The 16,860-nt window shown below is 39.1% G+C and overlaps 1 protein-coding gene across 1 annotated transcript in view; it reads left to right on the top strand.

The window, feature by feature from the left end:
* The window catches only part of rnf213a (ring finger protein 213a), a 211,417-nt gene that overhangs the window by 19,517 nt on the left and 175,040 nt on the right, over positions 1-16,860 (top strand). Inside the window, exons 5-11 of the mRNA XM_063030522.1 lie at positions 2,729-2,982; positions 3,737-3,895; positions 7,266-7,465; positions 11,719-12,005; positions 13,499-13,758; positions 14,301-14,516; positions 16,372-16,558. Coding sequence (XP_062886592.1) covers positions 2,729-2,982; positions 3,737-3,895; positions 7,266-7,465; positions 11,719-12,005; positions 13,499-13,758; positions 14,301-14,516; positions 16,372-16,558 — 1,563 coding nt within the window. The remainder of the gene's footprint in view (positions 1-2,728; positions 2,983-3,736; positions 3,896-7,265; positions 7,466-11,718; positions 12,006-13,498; positions 13,759-14,300; positions 14,517-16,371; positions 16,559-16,860) is intronic.

A 16,860-nucleotide genomic window follows, 5' to 3' on the forward strand; every position in this document is an offset into this window, starting at 1 on the left:
TCTGTTTTTGGAGACCTGCATGCGGTTAAGATGTTTCAATTGATTGTAGTAAAAATACACCTGCATCTGGAGGGTCTAACTGCTGGTGAAATAGTATCCTGGCAAAAACTACACCATGAAGACAAAAGAACACTCCAAGCAACTGCACGAAAATGTTATTGAAAAGCACAAGTCAGATAGATACAAGAAAATTTCCAAGTCACTGAATATCCCTTGGAGTACAGATAATTCAATCATCAAGAAATGGAAAGAATATGGCACAGCTCTAAATCTGTCACGAACAGGCTGTCCTCAAAAACTAAGTGACTGCAAGAAGGGTCTAGTGAGGGAGGCCACCAAGAGACCCATGACAACTTTGGGGGAGTTTTAAGCTTCAGTGGCTGAGATGGGGAGAGACTGTGCATACAACAACTGTTGCCCAGGTGTAGCTTTATGGGAGAGTGGTGAAGAGAAAGCCACTGTTGGGACTGTGCATCCCTCCCCCTCCTGTCTTCTCCTATCATTTTGGATCTCCCCCTCCCCCTCCAACTTTCAAATCCCTTACTCACTCTTCCTTCAGTTAGTCCTGACGAAGGGTCTCGGCCTGAAACGTCGACTGCACCTCTTCCTACAGATGCTGCCTGGCCTGCTGCGTTCACCAGCAACTTTGATGAAAGACGAATGTCTGCTGAAACAAATCTTCTACTCCCAGCTTAAAGAATGCATATGTAAAAGAGGCGGATGACAGAAGAGATTCAAAGACATCTTAAAAGCCAACATGAAGAAATGTAACATCGACATCAACAATTGGGAAACCAATGCCAAGGACAGGAAACTCTAGCAAGCCATCATCCAAGAAGGAACAGCAACTTTTGAAGCCAACAGATATGCAGAATTAGAAGAAAAGAGAAGAAAATGGAAAGAGAGGCAGCAACAACCAAAGCCCGATCTGCCATCTGGAACTACTTGTCCTGAATGCGGAAGAACTTTCAAAGCCAAGATTGGACTCGTAAGCCACTTGAGAGCCCATAATTAGATCAACAGAACGAAGACCATCATCTTCGACCTCGAGGGATAGCCACGACGACGCCCCTCAGATCTAATCAGCAAGCTACAAAACCTTGGCCTCTGTGCCCCTCTCTGGATCTGTGACTTCTCATCGGGAGGCCACAGTCAATGCAGATCAGAAATAACATCTCCTCGCTGACAGTCAACACTGGTGCATCTCAAGGATGCATACTTGGCCCACTGCTCTACTATCTCTACACCCATGACTGTGCGGCTAGGCACAGCAACAGGAAATTAGATGACACAACTATTGTTGGCAGAATTTCAGATGGTGATGAGGAGGTGTACAGGATCGAGATTGGTCAGCTGGTTGAGTAGTGTTACAACAACGAACTTGCACTCAACCTCATAAACCCAAGGAATTGACTATGGACTTCTGGAAGGAAAAATTGATTGAACACATCAGTCCACATCTAGAGATCTGCCATGGAAGGGGTGAAGAGTTTCAAGTTTGTGGGTATCAACATCTCTGAAGATTTATCCTGGGTCCAACATATTGAAGCAATTTCAATGAAGGCACGACAGCAACTATATTTCATTAAGAGTTTGTGGAGACTTGGAATATCACCAAAGATTCTCACAAATTTTTACAGATGTACCATTCTAACTGATTGCATCACCGTCTGGCATTGAGGGGCCACTGGACAAGATTAGAAAAAGCTGCACAAAGTTGTAAACTCAGCTGGCTCCATTATGGGTACCTGCTTCCTCAGCATTGAGGATACCTCAAAGAAGGTGGCATCCATAATTAAGGACCCCCATCACTCAGGACATGCCCTCTTCTCATTACTACCATCAAGGAGGAGGTACAGGAGTTTGAAGACACACATTCACTGTTTCAGGAACAGCTTCTTCCTATCTGCCATCAGATTTCTGAATGATTAAGGAACTCTCCCTCAGACTTTTTGCTTTCTTTTGCATTTCTTACAGTATTTAAGTTTTTATGTATATTTTTAAAATCATAATTCATGTTTTTATAATTGTGTATTGCAATGTACTGCTATTTAAATTTCATAGCATATGCCAGTTATATTAAAATTGATTCTGATAGTATGGTGAGATTAACTCTTGACCTCGCAATCTACTCTGTTATATCCTTGCACCTTAATTGTCTGCCTGCACTGCATTTTCTATGAAAATTTATTCTGCATTCTGTTATTTTCCCCTTTACTGCCTCATTGTAATGAAATGGTCTGTATGGATGACACGCAAAACATATAATTGAAACAAATATGTTCCCTGTACTCTATGGCAATAATAAACTAATTTACCTTCGGGAACTCAAGTTACAGACAGATAAAGCAACTGATTCCAGTATAAAAAGGTAGCATGTATTTAGTGTGACACAATTACAGCTTGTGGCATTGGAGTTCAGATCTCCATTCTGGTACTGTCTGGAATTTGTACTTTCTGTCTGAGACTGCGTGGGTTTACTTTGGGTGCTTTGGTTTCCTCCCACAGTTGAAAGACGTACCAGTTAGGAGGTTAATTGGTCATTGTAAATTATCCTGTGATTAGGCTAGTGTTACATTGGTGGGGTGCTGGGTGGCACAGCTCATTGGGCCGGAAGGGCCTGTTCTGCGCTGTATCTCTAAATAACAAATAAAAAGTAAAATGTAAGTTTGAAAACATTGAAGGCAGAGATTTTCAAGTTACTTTTCTTGTATTTGGTGCCCCCTAGGGTGGATATTCAAGAACAGATGATAAAAAAAGTCCCATTCAGAAGAGTGAGAAGAAAGGACTGGAGCATGATTCCAAGACACTGGAACAAAAATGGGCTGATAATCCATTGGAAAACCCAAAACAGAAAAGTAACAGTGAATTAACTGCCTCAACAGCAAGCAACAAAAGTGCTGATGAAGATAAAAAACTATTAAGCAGGAAGGAAAAACAGCAACAAAAAAAACAATCAAAAAAAAAGCCTTCTGAACCAAGGTGGGGAAAACACGAATGAGATATCATGTATTTGAAGTCATGAGAGAGATTCAGTTGCTAAGTTTGCTAGGCTTTAGCTGGCTGAATAATTGAATACTGTTGTCTTGAAGTTTGATTAGTAGACGTTTTTAAAGGCGGGTTGTGTTAGTGTGATTATACATTTGTCAGCAGAAAGCATATGAGGGAAATTTCTGCACTTTGTTTTTTCTCTTATAATTTTTCTTCTTGGCTACCCATTTCTTTTCTCTCATGTGTTTCAGCCTTTGCAGTTTTGTTTAATTTATTTTTCCATACACGTGTGCCTACAGCTGACCCACTTCATTTATTAATTCTTGCTTTATTGTGAGCAGCATCTCATCAGCTCTTTTTGTTCAGTTTAATTATATCTGCTTTCTTTCATTCCCTCTTGAAGTACAAGTCCTTCCACTTTCTCTTCACTGGTTGTTACAGCCATCCTCTGTCTTTATCATGTGAAACTGCTATTTGTTCATTAAAATATGACAGTTCCCAGCTAAAAGAGTTCTAGTCTTGCCTGTTGCTTACCACTCTGAAAACTTGGTACAGATATGACCAATAGAGTTTAGACAGTTGACTTTCTTACAGAATATCAGTTATATTTCTTGTATTAAAATACTGTTATAAATGAAATGCAAGTTGTATAAAGGTGAAATAATTCTAATATGAAACACCACATATTTCAGACTTCCCAAGGATCATTGTGTATTTGTTTTAATAATATGTTTTAAATCTACAGTTACACAGCTTTAAAACCTGAAGAAACTGTTTTTGTTTACTTCCATGCAATATTGTCAAAGGATTTTAATTTCAATCCAGTTAAAGATAAAGTATTTATAAGATCTGGGAGTCTTGCTGAAGACTGGAACACAAACGTATGTGAAGTAACTGTAACCAAGTAAGTTTACATTTGGTTAAAAGTTTTCAAGCATTGTTTTGTTTTTGCTTGCATTTATCTCGAATGTTAGAATAATGAAGAATATATTTGCATATTTAACCTTGCATTACTCAACCCTACTGAAAGAACTGCTTTTGTCGTGTTTGATCTTATGTTATCATCGATGAAGCTGAGAATTGCTTCTGAAAAAACATCAACATGAAAATTATCTTCCATTTAATTACCAGTGGTTCTGCAGAATACACAAGTTTTCTGCAGAATACACAACACTCGATTGTCTCACATTTATCTGATTCACACGAAAAGGTTAAATTTGCCAGACAAGAGTATCCTAGAGCTACGAGAGCAACAGTGCTTTGCAGTGACCTTGTTGCTTAGCCTTGGCTGGGAAGTACTGAGAAAGCCTTTAGCAGCGAGGAAAAAACACATCTTCACAGCTTAGTTGTCTGTCAAACCATCAAGACTTTAGAATGCTTCAGAATGTTACTGATCTATATAAACATTCAAAAAAACTATTAGAAATGAATTCACATATTAAAAGCTATTAAAAGTAAAATAATTTCTAATTAAAATTGATCTCAGAGATAAATTAATTTTCTTTTCCTGCACAATTGGGTGTTTGACGGTCTTCTATAATAGGTTTTATTCAGTTTCTTTGTTTTGTGGCTGCCTGTAAAAGAGACGAATCTCAAGGTTGTATATAGTATACATACTTTGATAATAAATATACTTTGAACTTTAAAACGGCGTAATTCTGACCTTCTGTGCTCGCAGCTATAGTCTTCCCTTTGGAAGTGAAATGGCTGATAGAGGATTCATGAACAGATTTTCATGTGGAATTTCATTAATTTGACATAGTAGATTTGGGAACAGCTTCTTTCCAACTGTGATAAGACTGCTGAACGGATCCTGACCCGGATCTGGTCCATACCCTCCAAATATCCGGATCTGTGCCTCGGTTTTTTTGCACTACCTTACTTTCCCTTTTCTATTTATGATTTATAATTTAAATTTTTAATATTTACTATCAATTTGTACTCCAGGTAGCATGAAGAGCAGAATCAAATATTGCTGTGATGATTGTTTGCTCTAGTATCAATTGTTTGGCGACAATAAAGTATAAAGTATAAAAAATAGTATAGTTATATGTTAGCCATCTTTGGATCTGTCAGCAAGTTTGGGATTTCCACAGTGGATATGCTTGTGATAAAGTTCCAAACTTGCAAGCATCTACAGGGATACATATTGGCAGTATGCTGAGGCCCAGCTGATAATCCTTGAGGCACTTCAGAAATGTAACCTGCCATTCCAAACACAAACTAGTGACTCAAACTCTGTTTCGTTGGTTTACTATTTCTCAGTCCTTGTTAAAATAACGAAATAGATGTTCAGTGAACTCCTGTGCTGTGGTAGCAGGTCTGGGCAAGCACATTTTCAAAGAGTCGAAGGACAGCAGAGATCATGGGGGGGAGCAGTGAGAGAGGGTTTCACTGAACTCCTCACAGAGGGGCGGCAGCAAGAGGGTTTCAGTGTGAGAGGGAACACAAAGTAGATTTTCAGAATTGATTGCTGTCTAGACTTGTTCATGTTGCCTATCTGCCGGGACTTAACCTTTCCAGAATGGATGGTCAGAAGAGTAGCAAGAAGGTTTCAGGTGGTGTACATCTCTGGAGCATTTAGTCTACCTTTGACAGCCTACTGTTTAAAGCTTTTGTACTGTTTTTAAATGCCTTTGATAAAGATGGTTAAAAACAATGTAAATAGTTGCAAAAATGTTATTTGTATTTGAAATGCAAATAAATATATACTTTAAAATGCTGACAGATAATTAAAACATATTAAATCAACTTACCTATTCCAGTCTCAGTTACACAAATGAGTAAATTTGCCATTTGTATATTAGCCAACTGCTGGGTGGAGGTAAAGTATGTTCAGCCTTTCTCCTTAGTACACTGGATGCTCGATTGCTTGTTTTAATGGTAAATGCATTGGGTGAGAAACACATCATCTGCACTGGATTCTGACCTCCAGTTTATCTCAGACTTGGCTTTGCTTGTATGGAAGTTAGAGACTAAAAGAGTTGTGGAATGCAGGAAGCAGTTGAGTAAAATGAAGCTTAAGTTAAAAAAAAAGGCCTTGTGCTGCCAGCAATTAATTAACAAGTTTAAAGTGAAATACCAAGGACACCTTACCTTTTTTCAGAATTGGTGATCCCTTTCAATGTAGTGTCAGTTCTTATTAGTTTCACTCCTCAGCCTGTTCATGTCCCAAGTCTGAACTGGATGGTGAATGTTAGACTTTTACATTTGGCTGAACTGTTTCTGTCAGTCATTTCCATCTGACCCATTGTTCCAAACCTCAGATACCAAATCTGATCAAATGCCTTCTGAAAACCCATTTGTTTGGAATGCTTGTTACATCTTCAAGCTCTGTCAAACATTAATTTCATGTTCATAAGACCATATTGACTTTGCTTAAATATATGATTTCTGGGCATCATGTTACAACACCCTTCATCCAATCTTGTATTCTCTATATTACTGATTGTTGGGCTAACCAGATCACCAAGTTGCAGACATTTTCCAACAAATACATGTAATATTGGATCATTTTTCTCAACAAATAAATGAGCAAGTCCTGACGAAGGATCTCGGCCTGAAACGTCGACTGTACCTCTTCCTATAGATGCTGCCTGGCCTGCTGCGTTCCACCAGCATTTTGTGTGTGTTGCTTGAATTTCCAGCATCTGCAGATTTCCTCGTGTTTGTGTTTTTAAATGAACAAGTATAATATTTTTGTGTTATTTATTAAATTGTCTTCTCTTTATCTAATTTTAGTTCTTGCGTGAAAATCTGATCACATTTTAGGTCATATTTATGCAGAAATAGAGAAAATTCTACAGGGTTCACAAACTTTCTAGCACCACTGTATATCACATTTAACAGTGCACACTATTGTCCTGGTTTGTAGACCAAAAATTATCTTTCTGACCAGTCACTGAGCATTGATATTACTGGATCTGGGATATACTTAACACATTAAATGGATGTTACTGGAAAAGTAAAAATAAATAACAATAACTGAACCATTTAAGAAAGCACAATAATTTATTTTTGAAATATAGAAAAATTAACTATATTTCAAAACATTTGCTGCCTTAATTTCAAAGTACTAAGTGCTAAGGTCAAAAAGATCAATTTGTCTCTATCATATGCTCACACTCACCTAAATATTTGGATACTTGCTCTGTGCAGTCTAATCTTTTATTGCTTTCTGTTTTATACTTGTAACTCCAATAAAGGGTTTGTTTATGTTTACATTAATAGCTTATTTAGGCCAATTATTTGAAATTTTTGCTTCGCATCAACAGGAGTTTAGGAGAACATGGATACTTCATTGAGGGATGCCTTTACGCTCATAAAAACATCATTGGAAAAGTGCATCCTTATAAGTATGCAGTTGTAAATGCCAATGGATTAGTGTATGAATCCATTTATAAGTCGGATGGACCAAATGATTGTATTGTGAACCGCTGCTTACATATAAAAAAAGATTTGCTTTCTGAAAGTGGTAAGTAGCTAAGCACAATTAAATTTCTTACCAGTAATTTTATAACCAGTCTCATCTTCAAAATGATACTATATTACTGTCCAATATTCACACTTATACAAGGAAATAGAAACTTAAAACACCCTTTGTTCTTAAAGTTGGCATATGCAGTCATCTCTTGATATTTTGACCCTCTCGATTCATATTTCAATCTCAATATGCCATGATCTTTCACTAAATTGCATACTGTTCCTCTGTGCCTATTACCTTGAATATGTCAGTGTTTTACTCATTACAGTTTTGAACTTACTTTGGAGAAGAGAGTAGTATGTAATAGACATCCTGCATAATTTCTCGTGCTATGTTCTATAGTTGAGGTGTGATAGTCTGATTTGGCTTGAATAAAAGTACATATTTTGATCCTGTGAAGCTGGGACTGCTTTTCTAACAGATCTTTTTGCTATTAATGCAGATCAAAAACAAAATCAGGAAACCTGAATTATAATACATTTCTCCACAGGCCTATTGTGATTTGTGCAAAAGGTTCATCTTTTCCTGTTCCCTTGTATCTCAAATGTTTCAAAGTTTGACCGCTATCTCCTAGTAAAGGTAGAGCACCCTTTAACTGAAAATCCAAAATCTGAAAACCTTCAAAATCTGAAACAGTTTTGAGTGCTGATATGACACCACAGATGGAAAATGCCACAAGGCAGTGGGAAGGTTCCCAGGTGATGCGCAGGTTTCTGCGCACCACAGTCAGTTTGGAGAAGTGACCTCACCTACCCTGATTGGCGCCTTGTTAGTGCCAGTGTAATGGAAATGGATTTCGTGTTTAGACCTGGGTCCCAACCCCAAGCTCTCTCATTATGTAAATGCAAATATTCCAAAGTACAAAATCTGAAGTACTTCTGGCCCCAAGCATTTCAGATGAGGGTTGCTCAACCTGTATGTTTGTTTTGCTGTTTGTCACTGTCTTTTCTTTCTCTTTGCTTCCCTCTACTTTTCAGATGGTGATTTTCACATCTTAAAAGTTAACCTTTAAAGAATAACTTGACTGCGGTCTTGCAGACTTAAAGGCCTGAGCAGCCATACTCACTTGGTTCCATCTTCATACCAAATTATACAATGACTAATACATACAGTACATGGTTTTGAGTTTCCACAAACCATAGGGTATAAAGGCACATCAGGACACCCTGGATTTCAACACTGCACTGGAAAACAACCTAGAATTGTGTCTAAACTCCATTTTCTATTTACTGGAATTATCTGGTGTGGGCTCTTACTTCTGTACTTTGATTCCAAGGTAGGATTGCAGCAACAAAATGTGACCTCGGTAACTCCTTTCTCAGATACTTTATTATGCAGATATCATTCTCCCAATCCCTATACAACCCTTACTCTCGTCTTTGATACAAAATGCTGGAGGAACTCAGCAGGTCAGGCAGCATCTGTGGAAAAGAATCGAGTCAATGTTTCGGACTGGGACCTTTCATCAATACTGGGAAGGAGGAGTGAAGAAGCCAGAATAAGAAGGCTTGGGGAGAGGCGAAGGAGGACAAACTGGAAGGTGACAAGTGAAGCCAGGTGAAGGGGAAGGAGGACAAACTAGAAGGTGACAAGTGAAGCCAGGTGAAGGGGAAGGTAGGTAGGTGGGTGGGGGAGAGGTAAACAAAATATTCTGCAGATGTTGGGGTCAAAGCAACACTCACAACACGCTGGAGGAACTCAGCAGGTCGGGTGGCATCCGTGGAAATGATGAGTAAAACTTTTTAGGCTGGAACCCTTCATCAGGACTGAAGAGAGGCCCTATAAAGAAGGTGGGGGGAGGGTGGGAAGGAGAAGGCTGGTAGGTGCCAGGTGAAAAACCAGTAAGGGGAAAGATAAAGGGTGGGGGAGGGGAAGCAGGGAGGGGATAGGCAGGAAAGGTGAAGAAGGAATAGGGGAAAGTACAATGGGTAGCAGAAGGAGGCAGAACCATGAGAGAGGTGATAGGCAGCTGGGGGCGGGGGAGGGAATTGCTGGAAGTTGGAGAATTAAATGTTCATGCCAAGGGGCTGGAGACTACCTACACGGTATATGAGGTGTTGCTCCTCCAACCTGAGCTTAGCCTCATCGTGGCAGTAGAGGAGCCCATGTATGGACATATCCGAATGGGAATGTAAAGCAGAGTTGAAGTGGGTGGCAACTGGGAGATCCTGTCTGTTGTGGTGGACGGAGCGGAGGCGCTTGATGAAGCGGTCCCCCAATCTGCGTCGGGTTTCACCGATGTAGAGGGGGCCGCACCAGGAGCACTGGATGCAATAGATGACCCCAACAGACTCACAAATGAAGTGTTGCCTCACCTGGAAGGACTGTTTGGGGCCCTGAATGGTGGCAAGAGAGGAGGTGTAGGGACAGGTATAGCACTTACGCTTACAGGGATAAGTGCTGGGGGGGGGGCGCGGGGGGACCAATCCCTGGGGAAAGCAGAGAGGGGTGGAGAGGGAAAGATGTGCTTATTGGTGGGGTCCTGTTGAAGGTGGCAGAAGTTGCAGAGGATAATGTGCTGGATCCGGAGACTGGTGGGGTGGTAGGTGAGGACAAGGGGAACTCTGTACCTGTTGTGATGGGAGGATGGGGTGACGGCCGAAGTACGGGAAATGGAGGAGATGCGGGTGAGGGCATCATTGATAATGGCAGAAGGGAAACCACAATCCTTAAAGGAGGAGGACATTTGAGATGTCCTGGAACGGAAAGCCTCATCCTGGGAGCAGATGTGACGGAGACAGAGGAACTGGGAATAGGGAATGGCATTTTTGCATGTGGCAGGGTGGGAAGAGGTATAGTTGAGGTAGTTATGAGAGTCAGTGGGCTTATGGAAGATGTCAGTGGACAGTCTGTCTCCAGGGATGGAGACCAAGAGATTGAGAAAGGGGAGAGAAGTGTCCGAGATGGACCAAGTGTATTTGAGGGCTGGGTGGAAGTTTGAAGTAAAGTCGATGAAATTGATGAGCTCAGCATGGGTGCAGGAAATAGCACCAATGTAGTCATCAGTGTAGTGAAGGAAAAGTTGGGGAGCAGTACCAGTTTAGGTTTGGACCACAGACTGTTTCATATAACCAACGAAGAGGCAGGTACAGCTGGGGCCTATGCGAGTGCCCATAGCTACACCTTTGGTCTGAAGAAAGTGGGAAGAGCCAAAAGAGAAGTTATTAAGTGTGAGTACCAGTTCTGCCAACCGGAGGAGGGTAGTGGTGGTGGGGAACTGGTGAGGTCTATTGTCCAGAAAGTAGCAGAGGGCCTTGAGACCTTCTTGATGGGGAATTGAAGTGTATAAGGATTGAACATCCATAGTGAAAATGAAGCAGTTGGGACCAGGGAACTGGAAGTTATTGAAGAGGTGGAGGGCATGGGATGTATCCCGGATGTAGGTGGGGAGGGACTGAACTATGGGTGACAAAATGGAGTCCAGGTAGGCAGATACAAGTTCGGTGGGGCAGGAGCAGGCAGAAACTATGGGTCTACCAGGACAGTCAGGCTTTTGATCTTGGGGAGGAGGTAAAACAGATCAGTGTGGGGTATGGGAATTATGAGTTTTGTGGCTGAGGATGGAAGGTCTCCGGAGTTGGGGGAGAGGGGTTGAAGTGAAAATCTGGGAGGTGATAGGTGGAAAGGGTAAAACTGAAGAAAAGGGAATTTGATAAGAGAGGAGAGGGGACCATGAAAAAGGGGAGGAGGAGGGGCATCAGGGGGATGTGACAGGCAGGTTAGGAGAGGGGATGAGAGGGCAGCCAGAATGGGAAATGGAAGAAGAGGGAATGGAAAGGGGATTTAGCAGAAATTAGAAAAATCGATGTTTATGCCTTCAACTTGGAGGCTACCCGAATGGAATATGAAGTGCTGCTCCTCCAATCTGAGAATGGGCTCATTATGGCAGTAGAGGAGGCATGGACTGACATTTCAGAATGGGTATTGGAATTAAAATGGTTGGCCTCTGCGAAAACTTGTGGTTGGGGCAAAGATGCTCAACAAAGCGATTTCCCCAATCTATGACAGGTCATGCCAATGTAAAGGAGGCTGTATTTATGCATAATTATCAGCACGATCTTTTTAATTTTTGGAGTGTGAGAAAAAAATAAGAACCATTCCTTTAAAGTGAGCAAAATATGGCAAGCCCACTTAATTGTTTAAAGAAAGAGTAAACAAACACACACTTAACTTAAAACTTCTGATCAATTTTAGTATTCTCACATATTTGTTCATTTCTAACTGAATGCTTTTGATTTACTCAGAATGGCATCAATACGATGATATCATATGTGCGCCTATTGCAAAAGGTTGGAGTTTACAGAAGTTACAGAATTTCTTCAGAAGTGCAGAAAGGGATATAAAACATGGAAAACAACTAGCAGGTGAAATTATGGTGAAGTCAATATTTGATACCCTTACAACATGGAACAATACGAATCTGAGGGTTTTCCTGAAACAACTACAACATTTCTTTGAAGTTTATAAAAAACCTATGGTTTTTGAAAGAAAGCCAGTTCCCTGGACTTCCCTTTCCTTTGGAGAGAAACAAGTAAGTAAAGTGATCAACAATTGGATTGACTTGTTCCCACCATCAATATACCAACAATTTATGCATTTTTAATATGCAGGCTTGCTTTGAGAAAAATCCATTTATAAAATGCATATTCATATGGAAAATTAGCCATTATTGAAAGGGAGAGCAGGTCTACATCTTCTGTATTTCAGTTTCTAACATACTAAAGTCATTGAAGATCTACAGACTATACCATCCTGGGAATTTGTATTGTTGGAGTTCTTCCTCATTTTCTACCTGAACAGAATCACATCCGTATTTTGATAGCAGAATCATATTAACAACAATTGCACTACTAGTATGAGTACTACCATTACAATATAGATTTTTTTTTTATGACTTAGGGTACCATTTGGTCTATTGCACAGGCTTGATGGTAGATAAAGATGAAAATCATGTTCTATGAAAAAAGAATGATGTGGAAATGCAAGTATAGCTTGGTACTATGACTGAATGGAAAAATACAAAAGGAGGAGAGAGATTCTTAAAGGTATAAAAGGACTGTGTCTTTGTGCAGGAACAATCTTGTTGGAGTTGTGACTAGTCCCGAGGCAGATTTACAGAGACGGGGAACAGTAGAAATGGCTGTCAGACTGGGGTTCTGGCATTTTGTAGATCAGTTCACTGAGTGGCTAATTAGGTATTCTTTGTATTTTGTAGTTTATTGAAGTGGCTAATATGTAGTTTTCATATAAAGTAATAATGTCTTTGTAACCTTTAACACATATATAATCAGAAAAAAGCAAGGAATGAATTTTAAAATATTTTCATTGCAAAACTCTAAGCATTTGAGAGACTGATCAAAGCATTCCCACCCTGCTGCAGCTAAGTCCCAAGACATTTCCAGTTATTAACAATGCCTTATGTGATCAAATGCACAAGTATGTCAAATACTGGTAAAGGTTTTCACTCCTAGTATTGTCAAATAAAATATCCGTCTGCCAGCTAGATCATCTCTCCTGTTATCTTATGGTGTATTCTTTAGAAATGGTGAAGAATAAATATCATGTACACTGTAAAGGGATTTACTCCATACATTTAGAATAAAATGGTACATTTATTTTGCAATTCTCTTTTTTAAAAAAAACAGCAATACAAATTCCAGAAAATGTTTAACATTGGATTTGGACTCTCTGCAAATCTGCGCAGTTCATCTGTCCCTTGCATGATATAAACACAACACTATGAGTAATCTCTTTACACCAAATTTCTTTACACCACCATTTCAAAGAATATTCTTGCTAGGAAATATCAAACACACACTTATTAGGATTTGGATAAACTTGGATTCCATAGAAAAACACACAAGGTATCTGGATTGAATGCAGAAGTTTAATTTGAGGCACTATTTCATGGAAAACCGTTTCCAATAAGATCATGACCAAGTTCAAATCCATGTTAAGTACTTTCTCTACATATTGACTAGAACTTTATTTGACAATAGTTTCAGATAATTATTTATTGTTTAGGTTAAGGATATTCTAAAAACAGCTTTGACAGCAATGGCCGAGGATCCTCGTAATCAAGCTTCTGAAACGGAGACAAATTCTGTGCAAAGCCGCCTGAGAACTGGCTTACTAATACTGTACGTCTCTTGCACGTATAATCTTGAATGGTCAAATTCTGCATTGGCTACAATTTGTGACTTTTTCAGTGTTCACTATTTACCAGCAAATGACATCGTCGAGGAATTTAAGACTCTTAAAGAAATCTTCTGTTTCAGGGATGGGTAAGGACTGCATAAATTGTTCAAACACATTTAAATGTATATCTTGCCATTCTACATGTGTAGTCTTAAAGTTGTTTCTCCTGTTTAATTATAACTTAAATAATTGAAATTTTGCAGAGTAAAGAGTACCAAGGTGTAGATAAGGAAAGGGAAAGTATATTATAGTCTAGTGAGAAACATAAAAGTAGAACTAAAAAGTTTATAATGATAAGAAGAATCAAAAGAATTGCAGAAGTTAATCCTTTTCCCTTACAGACCAATAGGAAAAGTTACGTGTATTGAAGGTTTGGGAAATGACAGATCTCACATCCATTTTTACAGAAAAAGAGAAATTGTCATAGAAATAATGAGGAGTACTGTTCTAAAGTAAATGAGAACTTGCAGATGAATTTAAAGCAGAATCTGGCCACGCAGTCCTAAGTGTGCAGGGAGTAGAGTAGGGTGCTGAGAGGATGCAACCTTGTGGAGCACCAGTGTTTGGAGTAATCATGACAGAGCTGTTGCTGCCTATCCTTACTGATTATTTTTTTTTCAATTTATAGGATTGTGAGGATACTATTGACAACAATGCATAGATGTATTGACAACAAAATAATAAAATGGGTGCTGTTGATTCCTGTTTTCCATTTATTCCATTTTCCATCTCTTGTAATGAGCCCAGAGTTTCTGGACAATAGTCAGTCAGAAGACAACTGGGCTGGACTCAGTGGGCTTCCAGTTATTAATTTTAGAGAAAACATTAATGATGGCACCCAAAGGTAAGTAGTTTTTGAGTTACCAGTATGGCAATAGATGCATCAGATGTTAAGCAGTACAGTGGATTCTGGATAATTGGAACAGCCACTTAAAGAGCAAAAGCAAACTGAGAAAATTGTTGGGATTCCCTTCATTTATTTTGGACGCTATGCTGCTTAATTGGGGCAGGAGACTTGCCAAACAAGTTCTAACTAGCATTGGTCACTCACACTTGTGTGGCTGTTTGAGGCTATAGTGTGCTTAGAGTGAGCAATTTTTAATTGTGTCAATTGTGTGTTTTTGTTTTAAAAAAAAAAGGTGATTTTTTTTGACACTGATGGCTGGTGAGGAATAAGCAGTAAGACAAGTTGGAACTGTTGTTCACTGCAGTTTCAAGCGTTCAGACTTGATGCCAGAAATGGCCAGGAGTGAAAATGAAACAATTTCACTACTTCACGTTAGGAACTATGAGGAATTTACAGTCATCTTGAATGTTACAATGAAAATTAAGATTTGGAGGATGCAACTGTCAATAGCATTGTGTTATAAGAATCCGCCTTGTAACAATGATCAGCGAAGCTCCGAGAGATCTGTGTTTACCGACAAGTATCTTTATTGTCTAAACTAACAAGTATGTGAATTTATATACTAAATACTGCTAAGTTTCCCTGACTCTCCTGAATAGTCAAAGAATAGCAAAGGTATTACCTGGGCAAAGGAATCTACACAGGCCAGGTGTTCCTTGTAGTCCTGATTCACTTACCACGTGTTCAATGTGGGGTTGCTCATGCTTGTATCTGCGATGGTTATCCTTCGAAGTTACCACTGCCAGCACACACAAAGCATCCACTTTTATATCCATTCTTATCAATTCAAATATTGCATTCCTGGGTCATTGGCCAGAGGTCATGTGTCTGACGTTTAACATCTTGTTATTGGCTCTGCTGCAAGCTAGCATCCATTTATTGCCCTCTTCCCAGCAAGTGACAGTCGATAATTTATGGCACTTTGTTCTCAATCAGCATCACTCCAGGCAGGCACCAACCCGAACATTCACAAACCTGCATGTTATATCCAACCAAAGAACATCTCACAAATAACTTCTTATTTAGAAATGATCTCCAGTCCATCAAATTACCTGGATCACTATCATGTCTTGTTTAAAACATTGATTAAGCCAAGTACTTCAAACTCACAAAATGGAGAACAGAGTGCCTTCACAAAATGGTAGCCTCCATCCCCACGCACGCAGCAAGAACAAAGAAGAAAGACAATTAGTCTGTCTGCTTCCACTGTCCTCAATTCATTCGAATTCACTGATTCGAAGACTGTTGTTCTTTCTGGCCAGCAATTGTATGAAGGCAGTCCTTTATCTGCATGAGGTGACTGCACTGATTTTGTTCATTGTGTACACTAGATGAATTCCTCCAGCGATAACTATTAGGAATTAATACAGTTTTATAGTATTGTAGTAGTATTAGTTCTAATTTTTTCTGTATTTCACTTAAGTACATAATTTGTTACTCAGTTTGTCCCTTTTTTTTAAATAACTTTTTAAACTATTTTCATGAAACTTTGGCTAATTGGGCCAGCCCCTTCATTGGGCTAAACTGTACTGGTTCTGATGTGTCCCAATTAACTGGAATTCACTGTATATTACTCCAGATGGAGGATGAGAAAATCTTTGTCATGTTTACTACTAAATAGTGTTTTGTTGTGACAATAATATCCATAATTTAAAAATGTGTGATATAAAAAAACTAATTCTTCTCTGACATTTTGTTTAATTGGAGGATTTGTTCTTCATGTGTACGTGCGTGTTTTCAAGGCGCTTTGTACAAGGGATGTTGTATTTAACCTACAAATCATTTTCTTCAGGGAGCTTCTGGAATTGATGAACAAAAATAAGCATTTGATGTCAGTAGATAGATTTTTAGCTCGTTCTTGGTTCAGCTTATTACCATGGAAAGCTTTGCCACATTACTTGACGATCACTCCTGATTTGCTTGATGTTCTGCAAGGAATCGTTCACAGATTGAAGGATAGATGGATTTCACATGAAAAGGTTTGTGTTTGTGGAAAATTGTATTGTTTAATGTTCAGAGCAAACCAATGAAAGTGAATTGAAATTCCGAGCTTCCACATGCAGTGAAAACGTATTGGACATTATGATCTCCCTTTGAGCTGTAACTCATTTATTTTTAAATTGGGTCTTGATCAACTGCTTCTAGTTCTAAGACAATGTATATAATTTGTATAATTGATTATTTATAAGCTTTTACATTCTTTGCGGGTAAACTTGTGGCAAGTAGAACTTTGGCTATGTTTCATTTGGCTCATTATTCTGGTTCTTATTTATGCTGGTTC

The sequence above is a fragment of the Mobula hypostoma genome, chromosome 22 (assembly GCF_963921235.1).
Source record: "Mobula hypostoma chromosome 22, sMobHyp1.1, whole genome shotgun sequence".
Taxonomy (NCBI): domain Eukaryota; kingdom Metazoa; phylum Chordata; class Chondrichthyes; order Myliobatiformes; family Myliobatidae; genus Mobula; species Mobula hypostoma.